Below are 14,969 nucleotides of genomic sequence, written 5' to 3'. Positions count from 1 at the left end.
AAAAAAAAAAAAAAAAAAAAAAAAAAAAAAAAAAAAAAAAAAAAAAAAAAAAAAAAAAAAAACAAGGATGTTGAATTAAATGAGGCATATGGTAGCAACTGTGGTTGCTTCTAAGAAAAATGGGAACAAAAGGAACTGCACTGCATACTTGCACAGGGAGACAGGGGCTTGCAGTCATGACATGAGCTGACCTGTACCAGAGTCTGCAAAGGAAAGAAATCTAAGAATTAACAGGACCCAATAATGGCAAAAGACAGATGAACTAAGAGGCTTCAAAGCTATGTGCTAGAGGAAAGTTACAGTTAAGACACAGTTGGAAACAAAATTGAAAAGCCATCTTAACAGGCATAGACTCCTAAAGACATCTATGGAGAGATGACTTATTGACAGAGCCATTAACAGGGCAAGTGGAGGGGCTGGAGGTCTAAGTCACCACGTGAAAGAACCAAGTGAGAAGGCACGCTTCCTCAGGTGGACAAGCTTGGAACAGAACTGGTTAGAGAACCAATGCCCTCCAAGGCTTGCATAAGCATGGCAGGAAACTGGGTTTAAAATCAAGGGGTCAGGATCAAAGTTTTATCGAAATAGACACTGTAGGGAGTTTAAAAAGTAAGGTCTTAGGCATCTAAGAGTTCCCTGGCACAATTCTTTTAAGACCCCACGAAGGAAAACTGGTTCTGATTTTAGATAGGGCTGCAAGGCAAACTAACATTTGGATGTGGCATCTTCAGTCAACTATTGAGAAAAACGTATTGTTCAGTGTGATCTGCCCTACCATGGTCGTTATAACATTTGTTGCCACACCGCTGGCTCTTCGGCCTCAACCACAGCAAGTGATGTGGTCTGTTTATTTACACTTATTTATTATGACTTTCTGTATGTCTGTGCATAAAGGTACATGCCTCAGCGCCTGTGTGGCGGGGAGAGAGCAACTGCTTGGCGTCTATCATGTTGGTCTTGAAAATTGAGCTCAGTTTGTCAAGTGTGGTGTATTTCACTCTCCTATCCTGGCTGGCCTGTTGTTTTCAAAGCTAGGAAAAAACATGACTCCAGATCTCAGAAATTTTAACTTGAAATGTGCTATGCTTTCCAACCCCCGAATTTGGATTGTGATAACTGTTATTTTGACTTGTGAATTTATGTATAAAATTCTAATGTCAGGTGTGGTGGTGCATGTCTGTAATCCCAGCCCTTGGGAGATAAAGGCAAGATGGTCCCTTGGCTAGAAAGTGAGTTTGAGGCCAGCTTGGACTATATGAGATCATCTACCCACCCACTCCCCATAAAAAATTCAGTTACTGTTCATATTATATTTAACTATACATTTTATTGGTTTTATTGACTTGAACAAACATGAGATTGGAGGTTCCAGGGAGCTTTCTAAGAAAAGATCTGGCCAGCTCAGCCAGCAGTGTAAGGCAGACTGGGAACTGGTCTGAAAGGCACCATCTCCAGCTGTGAGCTAGCACCTGAAAAAGGCCAATGAATCTCCAACTCAGACAAAGAGGAGCTCCTAGCGCAGGGGGCCAAGAAATCCTAAATCCTAATTCCCAACAACTGACCTTAAGGCAGAGTCTTCCCAGCTGCAGAACACACTCTGCCTGCCTTCCCAGATCTTAGCACAGTTCTAATCTTCTGTCTCGGAAACGATAGCAGAGAATACAGAAGTGAGAAAGGTCAGAGCCATGCACAGCACTGCAAAAGCAGAAGTGAACAGCTAGCAGGGGTGGGGGGGAGGTCAGGGTGACGAGGCAGCTTCTCCTGTACATTAGACATAAACAAGTACGGCACCCCTGCACACACAACGCCATAATCATGCAGTCGCTTCCTTCAGTTTTGCATTCTGGAAATCTCATTTGCGTGATCCTCATCTTGCCCTTCAGCCTATCCAGCCAGACACTGATGTGAGAGATGAGGCACTTACTTAGGGATGAAGGTGGAGCCTTTAATTGTCTTCCTATCACCAGGACCCTCTCATCCGACCCCCAGCTCTGTCACTTCAGCTGGATTATCACTACAAATTGTCTGGTCTATGCCTTGGCTCAGTTGGCAGGCAACTTTTGGTAGAGTAGGTAATACCCACCTATCATTGCGTTCCTCTGGAGGGAGGGAGGGGGTCCACCATTTCCACTTCTATTCTTTCAGCAGCAAGCAGTGTCAGGCAGTGTCCCCAACATTAGGCCCTAGCACTGTACCTGGCACCTCAGTGTGCAGTAAACACCTGTGTGCTGAATGGAAAGTTTGGTTAGGAGTCAAGTTAATGCTTATCTTTCTAATTCTTGTAGGGTTATAAAAGCCCGCTACTCGACCATTCAAGGATTCAATAACATCTACAGGAAAGGATGTCCCAAAGACATGTCAGAGAGATGTCAGTTTAGGTCTCTAAGCAAGAGATCAATTCTGCCAGCTCTGAGGCTTTGGGTTCTAAGGCTCAGAACACATCCTAACACATTCCAGGGGAGGGCAGCCTGGCTCACCTTACCAGACCATGGAGCCAGGCCTACCTGCCAGTCCTAGTTTGTTATAGTAAAATACCATTTTACTGCCTTCGGAAGCAGAGCTCATCATTATTACCCTGCACTCAGCATTAAGCTGCTGTGGCCCCTTTTATCCTCTTGACAGGAATAGAGTAAGGCCTGTATTACTAGGAGGCAAAGTCAAAACACAAAAAGGAGCCAACTGCGTGTGTTCATTGACAAGTAAGAGGAAGGCCCAGCAGGCTTTAAGGCAGTCTTGCAGACCTTCTGTTTTACAGACCAATCTGATTAGGGTAAGATTTAGCCTTGCTATCTTTCTCAGGATTCTAGTCCCATCTGTGCTGATTTTTTTCCTCTTTATCTTTTATCGGGTTTGCTTCATCAAAAGCTTTATTCACTTTGTGTGTGTGAAAGAATCTCATGTAGCCAGAGTTGGACTGAAAACTCTGTAGACAACTGGCCTTGCACTCCAGCTTCTGCCTCAGTGCTGGGATTACAGGCATGCATTTGCGTATCCCTGTCACTTTCTGGTGTATTACTACCTCAGGGTAAGGGGAAGAAGGTTCAGCCTATTTGCATTTCAGCTTGACTTTGTATAGACTCTGTATATCTGCAAACCCTCTTATTTCTGTCTTCTGTACTGAGGAACATGCATTTATTTTTGTGGCAAAGTCTCACTATATAACCCTGGATAGTCTATTACTTGCTGTAGAGATCAAGCTGGTTTTGAGCTCTGTGCACCTCTGGGATTAAAGGTGTACATTCAGCCCCAAGAGACAAGTTTTTGTATCCACATTTTAATCAGAATCACAAGATCTGTACACTCGAGGATCACTGAGTCACTGCCAGTGGCCACAAGTCTCTCTGACTTCTGCTATCCTATCAGCGTTTCAGCTCACTCCCACTGTGCCCTAAGCTCTGCTTGGCTTTTGTGTTCTTTGCTCTGCACCTTAGACTCTACTCTGGTTGTATGCTTTGTAGAATCACATAGCCAGAAGGGCTTCCATCCTAAGAGCATTCACTCATTCTGAGATTCACTATAAGTAACTTCAACTTAGAGACTTCAGAAATACTTTTGAAACAGGGACTCATTAAGCTCAAGCTGGCCTAGAACTTGTGATCTCCCTGCCACAACTTCTGCATGTTGGGATTACAGGCATGTACTGTTATGTACATGCCTAGTACTGCCTGCTAAAATCCAGTACAGACAAGATAAAGTTAACTATCACTAGCTTCCAAATAGGCTTTTCATACCTAACACATGTAACTGGTATTAGAGGACATCTAGAATATTGACATCACCATTTGGTTCTATGACGATCCAAAAGTATCTGGCACCTGCTAAAGCTGCTGAACCTACAATTCCCCTATCCCATCCACCCACCATCTGTCTCTCTAGAATCCCACCCCTCAGAATTTGTAGTAAAATTCAACCAAAGGGTATACATCAGAGTATTACCCCTAACAGTTCAGTATGCCCTTAAACTTTAAGAGGTGACTGACCTATAAACAATGACTAGCCATATGAAAAGGGGGGGAAAAAGGCTCTAAGAACTAATTCTGCTGAAAATGGCCAAGGCAACGTTTACAGGGAACTGACATTTGAGACGGAACATGGAAGATAATCAAGGCACTCCCTAAAAAAGAGAAACTGAGATTTCAAAGGACCCACAGAGCTCCTAGCAACAGGGGCTGAGGTGTGAGTGATCAGCATCTTAATGGCAGGTGGCCTGGACACACCACAGACAGGACTCTGGCTGGACTGCCTTGAAAGGGTTCAAGTAGACTATCTTTAAAATTCCTCCAGAATCTGAGCTGGCTCGTGCGTGGCTCAGAGCACTGGCTGCTCTTCCAGAGGTCCTGAGTTCCAATCCCAGCAACCACACTCATGGTGGCTCAGAACCATCTCAGATCTCATCCTGGTGTCTGTGGAAAGCTACAGTGTACTCATATAAAAATATATAAATCTTAAAAAAGAAAACCTTCAGATTCTAGCCACACACATGTAGCAATGCCTGCATACAATCCACGCATGGAGGAATGCTCTGGCAGGAAGACCAAAAGTTCCGGTCTAGCCTCAGCTCTATAGAGAGAGGAAAGTCTGGGCCACACAGTGAGAGTCTGTCTACAAATAAATTGTTTCTCACCCAAGACACAGTGAAAACCGGGCTTATATATATATTTAATATATTATATATATTTAAATCAAGCTTAGAGAAAGGGAAGTGAGTGAAAAGACTTGTATCTAGAGACCACTGCAATTGAAGAACCATTAGGATTTGACTAAACAAATTCAAGGGAGGAACGGAAAACTGCAGCAAGCTTTTTAGCAGACAGGGACGAGGAACAGACAGGGGAGAAGACAGATATGGTTTGGCAGTCAAGGACTTAACAGGTAGAAGTGTCTGACAGAAGACATTCTGGGAGAAAAGGGCCTTAGAGATTTAAAGATTTAAGAGGACACGGAGCGAGGCCAGATGGCTTAAGCAGCAGGAACATCAATGAGAAGAGGATCAGTTAGAAGAAAAAAAGCCCTGCAAAGCCATGTTTTAGAAGCCAAGTTCAGTAACTTCTTAACAAACTGGAAAGCTGGAATACCAGATGTCTCACGGAGTGGGCAACTGATTTGTTGAGAGCTTGAAAACAGGCTTCTGGCTGTGCTTGGCCAGGGGAAGCAGGGCAGTGAAGCCTACCTTACACTGTCTCATTTCTTGATCTTTTGTGTCCTTTCCACTCAGAGCCCCGATGCCCAGACAGAAGGCGGCGGCAGCAGCCACTGAATCATCGCCCTACCACAAGCAGCCTGGCCCCATCCCCAACTCTGGCTAGTTCTGGCCCAACCTCCTCACGGAATATGGGCTCCTGCCTCCTACCCAATTCACTCAGCTTATCAGGTTGGTACCCACTGCCCCTGAGACCTGAGCTGCTCACCTTCTTCCCTTCCCTACCACCCAGGGCTTAGACAGGCTCCTATCTAAGCTTCAAGAAGAAACTTCTTCAGCCGTCCTGCTGCTTAGCCTGGACTTCTTTTTTGAACTGCCCTATATGTTCAGGCCACCTCAGACCAGGCACTGTTCTCCTGGTGCCTTTGTCTAGGAGGCTGGGATTCAATGAAATGAACTTGTAAAATAAAGTAACAGTTAACATGCTGGATGATTGCTCTCTGCAGGCGCTGCTCTAGACTGTCCCACACCTACAGTCCAGGCCTGAGCACTTTCTCTGCCTGCAAAGTGCTGCTTACCCAGGCGCACTAATTCCAAGAGCTAGGAATGAAGTCACAGGCCTTTCACTGTCATTACTACAAATGGCATCCTATACTCTAAATGTAAAGCCACACCCAGTCCTCTTTTACAGTAGAAACCCTGTGATAAAAGGAACTAAATGGGCTCATGTTTTTCTTTTTTTAAAGATTTATTTATTTATTCTATGTAAGTATACTGTAGCTGTCTTCAGACACTCCAGGAGGGAGTCAGATCTCGTTACAGATGGTTATGAGCCACCATGTGGTTGCTGGGATTTGAACTCTGGACCTTTGGAAGAGCAGTCGATGCTCTTACCCACTGAGCCATCGCTCCTTTTTGAAACAGGGTTTCTCTTTGTAGATCAGACTGGTCTCAAGCCCACCAGCCTCTGCCTCCAGAGTGCTGGAATGAAAAGCATCCATCACCATGCTGGGCAGGGTCGGTTCCTAGAATTAATCCAACGTATACTGTGCCAACCTACCCATTTCTAATCAGTTGTTGTACAGAATGGACTTGGGGGTTTTTTGTTTTCTTTCTCTTTTTGAGACATGGTCTGTGTAGCCCTGGATATCCTAGAACTCATTATGTAGACCAGTTAGTTGGCCTTGTGCTCAAAGAGACCCGCCTGCTTCTGTCTCTGGAGTGCTGGGATTAAAGGCGTGCCACCATGCCCAGCAGGACTTTACTCCTAAATGTCTAAACATGATTGGGGTAAGCGCTAAGGTTTACAAATTGAGCTAAGCCTGAGGGTTTGATTTTCACCAAAAGTTGCAGCAGCTTCACTCCTGGGATCAGTTAGAACCCCTCACGTATGACGGCGTCTAGAGAGGATTTGACTATTGCCGTGGGGAAGGGCCTAGGGGTAAACGGCACACAATAGCTTAAGGTAGGATGGCACTAAACATCCTGCATGCACAAAATCACCAAAGATAAATGATCGGTTTTCAATGATGCTGAGGGTGAAGGGCTGCTGATGGAGGTTGAGCACGGGTGCCGGCTTAGCGTGAAATCCTAGGTTTAATCCCCAACACCAGAAAGGGAACAGAACAAGGCCGAGAGACTGACACAAGTGAAGCTGCCTTCTCCTGGGGTCCTACCTTGACGACCAGTTCCTTCTGTTGTCTAGGGAGCGGCTGCTCATTCTCGTCGGCAGGGGACAAGTCAGAGGCTGTCATGGTGATTGGGAAAAGCCTACTAGGGGCTGGTGCTCGGATCCCCTGTATTAGGACTCGTTTGCAGGTAAAATTTTGGGAGTCTTTCCATGTTTTTAGAATTAGCAGAACCCAGCAAGACACTCTTGTGAACACTGGAGGGGTGGGGCGGGGGGGGGGGGGGGGAGAATGCTCATTCCTGGTTTACAGCCTTTTATAACCAGCCTGTCAAGAGTTGCTGTGATATCTGTGTGTTAACCTTCCCAGTCCTAATCAGCCAGGTTTCTTGCTTGCTTCAGACTCCATTGTCCCTGCCAGATGCACCCCAACCACAGCCTACTAGCTTTGGCTTTCCTACCCGTCCTTAGCTTCTCCTCTCTTTCTGACCAGACCTGCCAGAGGAGAGTTTCCGCCAGGAGGGGTCCCGGATTCCCCAGGTAACACATCTAGTTACTGCTCCTAATAACACCCTACTAATAACCTCCAACTCAGACAAGCTTCCCTTCCTAGTCTGACTGTAGCTAGAGGTTGAGGCTGACTGGACGGGTAAGCTTAGGCTGCTCTGGCAGGGGCGGAGGCTGAGAAAGCTGAAGGCTATCCACCAGTCCACTACCATTTTTCTTCATAGTGCTTCTCTACCCAGCCATTTCTTAGCCATGGGATACCCATGGAAGTGAAACGCTGGGTTCTTTTGCCACCCTTATAAGTAAGACCTGCTCTGGTGTCATAAATTGAATCTGGAGCTATAGCTGCCACCCTGTCTCATCATCTCAGTTAGGAGCAGTGCTCAGGAATTCAGGGTCCTAGCACCATTGCTGACTTCTGTACCAGATTCTTAAGCACGGAAACTCTAAAAGCAGAAAAGCCTCGTGGAAGAAGCCAACCTCTTAGTCTACCCCTGTCTACACAGGCTAGGCCCAGGTTGGGCCGGAGCTCACCGCCGACTCGCAGAGGGATGAGAGGTTCAAGCCCCACATACCCCATCCCCCAGACCAGAGAGAGCAGTGAGCTGGAGCCGGGACCCCACTCTGCTACACCAGGGTGAGCACCGGAGTCCAGGCCTTCATTCCACCTCTCATTTCTACTATTCCTTTACCCCCATTTCAGCATTCAGGATAATCTTCTCCCTTTTCATTGATCCCAAAGACTAAATGCACTTTCATTAAGAATCTAGTCCCTGATTTTTATTGTACCATGGCCTCAGTCTTCATTTCAAAGCATAACTTCTAATTAGTCTCAAGACACTAGCTAGCTGGTTCTAGTGACTGGTAACGACTCTGCCTCTCCCTACCCAGCTTCACACTGCCCTTTTCATTTCCCAGCCCCTGGCTAACAGACCAGAAAAAGGGGGCTGTTTCCACAACCCTGATTTCCTGTCTCTTCTCTGTTGCAGGCTGCCCCAGGCCGGCCCCCCACGGTCCCGCTCTGCCCCTGCCTTTTCTCCTATTTCCTGTACTCTATCTGACTCCCCATCCCGGATTTGTTACAGGTGGGGGCTCTTGAACCAATGTGAGGTTTGTTTTGTCCCTAAATCTCCACCACTCACTATTTCTCCCAGAGTCTGATAATGCCTTTACCTTCGTGTTCAGGATATAGCCCTAAGGTGAGGGAACACAGCGAAATGATACGTTAGTCCCATCTTCCAGCTGCTGGTACCATGTGACAACCATAGCTCCTTGGAATGTCGGCCACACTGTCTGAGGCCTTGCAAAACATCACCTTAAGACAGAACAAAACAGGGACCTGCTTCCTCCCCACCCCCACCCCGCAGCACAAGATTTTGGGACCACAAAAAAATATATCTATATCTCTATATATATATCTATATTTTTGTATTGGGGGGAGGGAGTAGAAAAGAAAGCAGCCCCTATACTGGGCCCTACTCAGTGGCAGCTTCTTGCTCCATAGGGTTAAGGAAGACTTTGAGGAAATAAAAGTTGTTTGGAAAAATCCAGGTGTAGTTGCTTTGTATGCTGTGATGGGTAGGAGAGATGAAGTGAAGTGTGAAGGCCCTCACACCCTCCATCTTGCCTCAGACTATGTCCTGGAACCCTAGAAAAAAGGGGAAAGACCCGAAGTAAGGAAAATGCTGCGGCTTCCTTGCGGGGCTGGGGAGGTCCTTAAGGAGCCAGCCCCCATCTAACCCATTCCCTTTATATTCTTTAAGCATACTTGGTTTCCAGACTCTGCTCCCTCCTCCATGCTTTCTATTTGTAGTCAACCCATAAAACAACGTCTTTGGCTTCAGAACATGGAAATAAGTCTACATCTTTCACTACCACGCCCCTCCCCCAAATTACCTAAATAACGCCTCAGGTTCCGTGGGAAAGGGGCTGTTAAGGGCTTGATCCCCCATACCTGGCAGTTACTGCCTTTGTTTGTACTGGTGTCAGCGCCTCCGTGTAACCATACACTATAACTTGGGCCTCTATCTACTGGAAACCTCAAAATGGGGAATGAGGATGGCTCCGAAAACCCATCTTCATTCAAAGAGTAAGCCGTTTAGGGGGACCGAAGCAGAATACATCAAGGCACTGTACACAATGCGAACAAAGGAGCTCGGTTCTGGGCTATCAAGCTCGGCTCCACACTTTCTGACTTGAAGTTCCCTGAGAGTGCAGGCCCTGGATCGGCCTCACCACTCAGCTGTCCAGTCTGAGCGCTACTGTCCCGACCGTTACCTGGGGCGGAGAAAGCGCCACTTTCATTCCTGCTTCTTGGGGTTGTTTACTGCCACGTAGTGATAGAGGACCACAAGCAAGAAAAGCGACACGCCCAGCATGTTGGCGAAGATGGCGAGCTGCACGTCCGTGATCATCCTGTGGACAAGGGGAAGGACTGAGCCTCGATTCGCGCACTCCTTGCTCTCTCACCAGGCCAGATCCTCGCCACCACGATCCAGCCTCCGCCGGGCGCGCCTGGGCAACGGCGCCTGCGAGCCCCTCACCTGGCCAGCTCCGGCGATCCCGACACCACAGCTGCACAAACTCGAGGCAGGCGACCTGAGCCGGAACTTCGTAGTGCTAGCTGGGGAACAACGCGGCACTTCCGGCCTCTCTACCCCGCCACCTCGGCTGCTCCGGCGGCGCGCGCACAAAGAGCAGGTCTTGGGCGGAGCCTAGAATGGCCGTCCTGCGGCGAGGGCGGGAACGGGGAGCGTGGTCCGCCCGGCAGGGGCGGGGATCCCGCCCGGGTCGCAGCTGGCTGCAGCTGGCGCGGCGGAATCTGCGGTTAGCTTCCGACGCTGTGGTGACAGCCTCCCTGGAGCCCGGGAGTAGGGTTGGGTGAGGGTGCAGCAGGCGGGAGGCTGGACCTGACCTCTAGGCTCCGACCCACTTTCCTGCATGCTGCCCACCCTTGGCTTCCCTGCTCGACCCAGCCAGGTGCTTCCTTAGGGTCCTGCCCTCCCGGTCCCCTCCCAGGCTCGCCGGCGTGGGGATGGAGTGGAAGGTGATGCAGAATAGGGACAGGATTGAGGAGGCTGGTCCTACCAAAGAGGCGGACTGTGACAACTTACTCGATCAGTGCCAGTCTCAGGCCGGCTCCCTGTCTCCACCCCACTCCTGGAGGTGGGCGTCTGAATTAGGGTGGACTCTCTCATAAACAAAAACCAAACGTGGGACCTCGGCCAAGTGGGAAATCACCCCCCGGATGTGAATGAGGGAGTAGGAAAGGAAGGGCTGGGACAAGCCAAGAGGGGTCGTAGGTTTGTGGCGAGGAAGAGACTGCAATAGACATCCAGACATCCCAGGGTCACTAGCGAGGGGAGCAGCACCCTGAATCTCTTCAGCCCCCTCTCTATCCAGATAGAAGTAGGTTTCCCCCTTTTTGCTTTCTCCTTAGCTTCACCATAAAAGGGAACGATGTAGAGCCAGACAGAGCCAGGGGCTGGACTGTCGCTCTGGAGCTGTCAGGGGTAATGGAAGCCAGTTGCCCTGTGGTAGAGGGGGGGCCTGGGCTCAGGGGAGGCCCCTGCTTCTCTGAGCCAAAGAAAACTCTACAGGAGCTGCTATAAGGCTGGAGCGGCTGGGACAGGGGACCAGATTGCCTCCTGTGTGTACAGTGAGCTGGCTTGCACTATTCCAGTGTTGGTTTCTCTGGTCTCAGACCATCAGTGGTTTGTGTCCAGTTTGCTCATAAACTCAGTACTTGCCTTCAGTAGTTAGTTTACAGCTGCCTGCCTTCTCCCACTGTGTCCAGCCCCCACCTACTGTTTCCCAGAAGTTTCATATTTAGAAATCCCAGGCCTACGTGCCCTCCACACAACATGGTTAAAGCCCCAGACGTGCTCTCCCCAGGCATTCCTCTGTGAGCTTGTGTGTCCCAGCTCTGTCCTGAGAGAGTGAGGTCTAGATTTTAGAATTACACATTATTATGCTTCGTGTCTCTTGGAAAATTGGAGCAGATCCAAGTCCAACCACTTAGGTATGCGATTGAATCAGAATTAGTCTATGGTTTCAAAAGAAGTGGTACCTCTAGGCTGCCCGTGGCAAGAGAAAGCCAGCTTCAGTTTTCACACCACCGAAGCAGGGTGCATAGCATCCTAGACGGCCACACTGAATGGGGCTTATTTCCTTATTGGTAAAGAAGGAAATAGGTCCAGAAGGTAATCTAACTGAGGCTCTACAGCTGGCTAAAGACAGTTCTTCTGACGCCTCCCTCCACCCCCACCCCCCACACACAGTAGGTTGACTCAGGAGGTTGTCCAAAGGTCGGGGACAAACGGGAAAAGATTTATTTTAGAACTACCCAGAAATGACCTTCGCCTCCCTTTCCCTTCCTGTGCCTAGGTCAATGAGTCTTTATCAGCCTTCCATGGGTCATCTGGCCTAGCATCTGAAAGCACTGACATAAAATCTAGGCTCAGGACCAAACTAGACTCAGCTAAGAAATGACAACGCTTGATAAAAATCCCGGATGGAAAAGTATGTGGGAAGAGAGACAGGAAGAACCTTGTCCTGCCAGGATTTGGGGAAGGTGGTGGGAAGACACCTGTGGAACTTAATCCCTAGGTAATAGGATGATTTTGTAAGTGTTGCAATTAATGTAAGAGGCTGGCTTCAAACCCAGGCTTCTCCTGCCTTTGCCTCCCAGTGCTGGGATTACCAGTGTGAGCAAGTACAGAGTCTGAGGGTTAGGGTCGGGGTTAGGATGGAGAAAGCCATAACCTTGGGGAGGGAGAGAGACTGAGTCGCAGGGTAGTCAGCTCCTAAAGTAATCTACCTGGAGAGTGACCTCAAAGGCAAAACAGACAGACAGACAAACAAACAAAGTGCTTGCGTTTGGCAGCCATGGTGTGTGGCTTAAGATTTCTCACAAGTGGGTTGGCAAAATGGCTCAGCGGGTAAGAGCACTGATTGCTTTTCCAAAGGTCCTGAGTTCAATTCCTGGCAACCACATGGTGGCTCACAATCATCTGTAATGAGATCTGATGCCCTCTTCTGGTGTGTCTGAAGACAGCTACAGTGTACTTAATTATAATAATAAATTAATTAAGAAAAAAAAAAGATTTCTCATGAGCTTGAATTCCCATCTGTTTTGGCATGATACAAGGCCTAACTCATATTATCCCCCTTTTTCCTCCCAATAGAAGTCCTTTAACAGAAGGCCTTAGATATAAAATACTCCTTATTTCTGGAGCCCCCTGCTATCCTGGCTCTGGGAACTTGAGCTCATTGTCAGTGAAGGCTGAATGAATGAATTGCCTAGTATTCCACTAGATCATTGGAAATCCCCACCTTACGGATGTTATAGAATAGACTCTGTCTTACTACAGGGACTTAGCAATTTTTTGTGAGCAATTCTGGCTAATCACTTTGGAAATCTGTGGCTACCTGGCAACGCCACCACAACAATGCCATTGCCACCATCGCTAATACTGCTGAATCCTATCCAACACTGGTCGCCCACAGCCTGCTTGCTCATCCACAGGCCATCGAGGAGAACTGTTGTTGGCAGTGAGTGGTGAATTGGAGTTTTCACAAACACTGCTGTCAGCTCCTAGGTCCTGGCTCCTAGCTGGAAAGCTAGGTGAAGTGCAACCAACTGCAACCACTCCTCAAAGCCAGCATTCTTTTACTTGACACATTTAAACTGTACAGCAAACCTTCTAACTCCAGAGAGCAGGAGGGGGAGTTTTTGTCAACTGCAAAGTAACAAGATGGAAGAGGAGAAGAAAACTAGGAAGCTCGCAGCAGCAGCAGCAGCAGCAGCAGCAGCAGCCAGGGCAATCTGGAGAGGAAATGGGTTAGTCTCTGCCAGGGCTAGGGCCTCAACTGATGCAAAGACCCTACCTTCCACTGGCAGACCTCTTGTAGACATTTCCTCCAAGTCTGCCTGTGTGCTGGCCCCAGGGCCCTGGAAAGCAAACTGCTCCTTGTATTGCTTCTGGCATTTTCTTTCACCACCTTGACTTGCATCAGTATTTCTTCTAGCCATCAGGGTCATGTTCTAGGTCCACAGCTCTCAGGAGCAGAGGTAAATCACTCAGAGTTGCAGAGAGGAGTTGGTGACATTCATTCATTCCTTTTTCCAATTAACACTCTTTAAATTGTCCCAATGCAGGTCTGCATTTTAACCCTTTTCTAGACAGTTACCTTTACTAGAATGCCTCTCTCTCTCTCTCTCTCTCTCTCTCTCTCTCTCTCTCTCTCTCTCTCTCTCTCTCTCCAGTATGTTCAAATCAAAATAGCCTTTCCTCCCTCTAGACCCACCCTTTCTAACCTCCTCATTTGAGTTCAAGCTCTGGTATTTTCTGTGGTGTTCCCTTCTCTCTCCTGGAAGCATGCAGGCATAACCTTTTCTTTCTTCCCATGGTCATGCCCACCAGCACAACTGCTCTGTATCGCTTTACAAGGTAGACTTTGGAAGAGGCCGGCAAGCGTAGACTCCCAACAGTGGCTATGGAATGTGCTCAAAGTTACAACCTCCACAACCTGGGAGTAAAGTCCCTGTGATGACACTTGGTGACAACTGTCTTACTGACTCCAAACCTTGCAAGCCAACAGTCCTATCAATCATGGAAGCCTCTCTCTCATTGGCCCTAATCACCTCTCTTGTCTGATAATGAATAGCTAACAGATGCTGCAACGCAATAATATCAGCCTTCACGAGGCTGAGGCAGGAGGATTCCCACAAGTTCCAGACCAGCCTAGGCTACCTGCATAGCAAGACCTTGTCTCAAAACATAAATAAAGGGGCTGGAGAGGTGGCTCAGAGGTTTAGAGCACTGACTGCCCTTCCAGAGGTCCTGAGTTCAATTCCTAGCAACCACATGGTAGCTCACAACCATCTGTAATGGGATTGGATGCCCTCTTCTGGTGCGTCTGAAGACAGCTACAGTGTACTCATATAAATGAAATAAATAAATAATTTAAAAACATAAATAAAGAATAAAATAAATAGAAAATAAATAACACATATAAGCCTTGAGCATATTCTGGGAATAGTCTGAAATGTTTTAATTGTATCAACGAGCACAAACCTGCGGTGGAAGTTGTTATGTTATCCGTGTGTTTGAGCAGGAAACAGAGGCAGGCTACATTCCCCGAGCTTGAAATCTCTGCCCTTCCCTGTGTCTGTCCCTTCTCCTCCTACTCCCCTGCCTCACACTGTTCACATACTCTGTCTTTTCCATCACCCCCAGCAGTCAGCTGTCTCTTCCCTCCTCAGCCAGAGTGCACACCATGTCCTGGCACATCTGTCCTGGCACATCTGTCCTGGCACATCTGTCCTGGTACATCTGTCCTGGCACACCATGTCCTGGCACATCTGTCCTGGCACATCTGTCCTGGCACATCTGTCCTGGCACACCATGTCCTGGCACATCTGTCCTGGCACATCTGTCCTGGCACATCTGTCCTGGCACACCTGTCCTGGCACATCTGTCCTGGCACATCTGTCCTGGCACATCTGTCCTGGCACATCTGTCCTGGCCTCTTGGCAGTCGGCCTGTCCTGCTCTTGTGGTTCTGTGTTTGGGGGCCCTGTTCCATTCCTTAATTGATAGTGACAGAGTTTTAGACTTGCCTTTGCAACCCCAGCACCTCTCCCATGCCTGGCACACAGCAACATCTCTCTTGTAGCCTGTGTCTGTCTGGT

The 14,969-nt window shown here is 48.2% G+C and overlaps 2 protein-coding genes across 4 annotated transcripts in view; one reads left to right on the top strand and one right to left on the bottom strand.

Moving 5' to 3' along the window:
- Agbl5 (ATP/GTP binding protein like 5) overlaps positions 1-8,824 on the top strand; it is a 19,076-nt gene extending 10,252 nt beyond the window's left edge. Inside the window, exons 12-16 of one of the 3 annotated variants that reach the window (XR_003844220.1) lie at positions 5,216-5,371; positions 6,846-6,958; positions 7,261-7,307; positions 7,781-7,911; positions 8,264-8,824. Coding sequence is in view for 2 of the 3 variants with exons in the window: in XM_029540640.1 (XP_029396500.1) it covers positions 5,216-5,371; positions 6,846-6,958; positions 7,261-7,307; positions 7,781-7,829 (365 nt within the window). In the remaining variant the exon portion in view is untranslated. Of the gene's footprint in view, positions 1-5,215; positions 5,372-6,845; positions 6,959-7,260; positions 7,308-7,780; positions 8,062-8,263 lie in introns of those variants that run through there. The other 2 variants (XM_029540640.1, XM_029540644.1) reach the window with 2 other exon arrangements.
- On the bottom strand, positions 8,674-9,937 carry Ost4 (oligosaccharyltransferase complex subunit 4, non-catalytic). Its single transcript, XM_021201671.1, has 3 exons — positions 9,818-9,937; positions 9,552-9,689; positions 8,674-8,922 (listed from the first exon to the last, which is right to left on the bottom strand). The coding sequence occupies exon 2, from the start codon at positions 9,686-9,688 to the stop codon at positions 9,575-9,577; it is 114 nt and encodes a 37-aa protein (XP_021057330.1). The 5' UTR covers position 9,689; positions 9,818-9,937; the 3' UTR covers positions 8,674-8,922; positions 9,552-9,574.
- Between the last annotated feature and the right edge of the window lie 5,032 nt (positions 9,938-14,969).

The sequence above is a fragment of the Mus pahari genome, chromosome 7 (genome assembly GCF_900095145.1).
Source record: "Mus pahari chromosome 7, PAHARI_EIJ_v1.1, whole genome shotgun sequence".
NCBI classification, from domain to species: domain Eukaryota; kingdom Metazoa; phylum Chordata; class Mammalia; order Rodentia; family Muridae; genus Mus; species Mus pahari.
The sequence above is the reverse complement of the archived record's forward strand: the minus strand, read 5'-3'. Positions and strand labels throughout refer to the sequence as shown.

Excerpts from the sequence above, each read along its gene's own strand:
- Ost4 (XM_021201671.1), bottom strand. The coding sequence starts at position 9,688 with ATGATCACGGACGTGCAGCTCGCCATCTTCGCCAACATGCTGGGCGTG.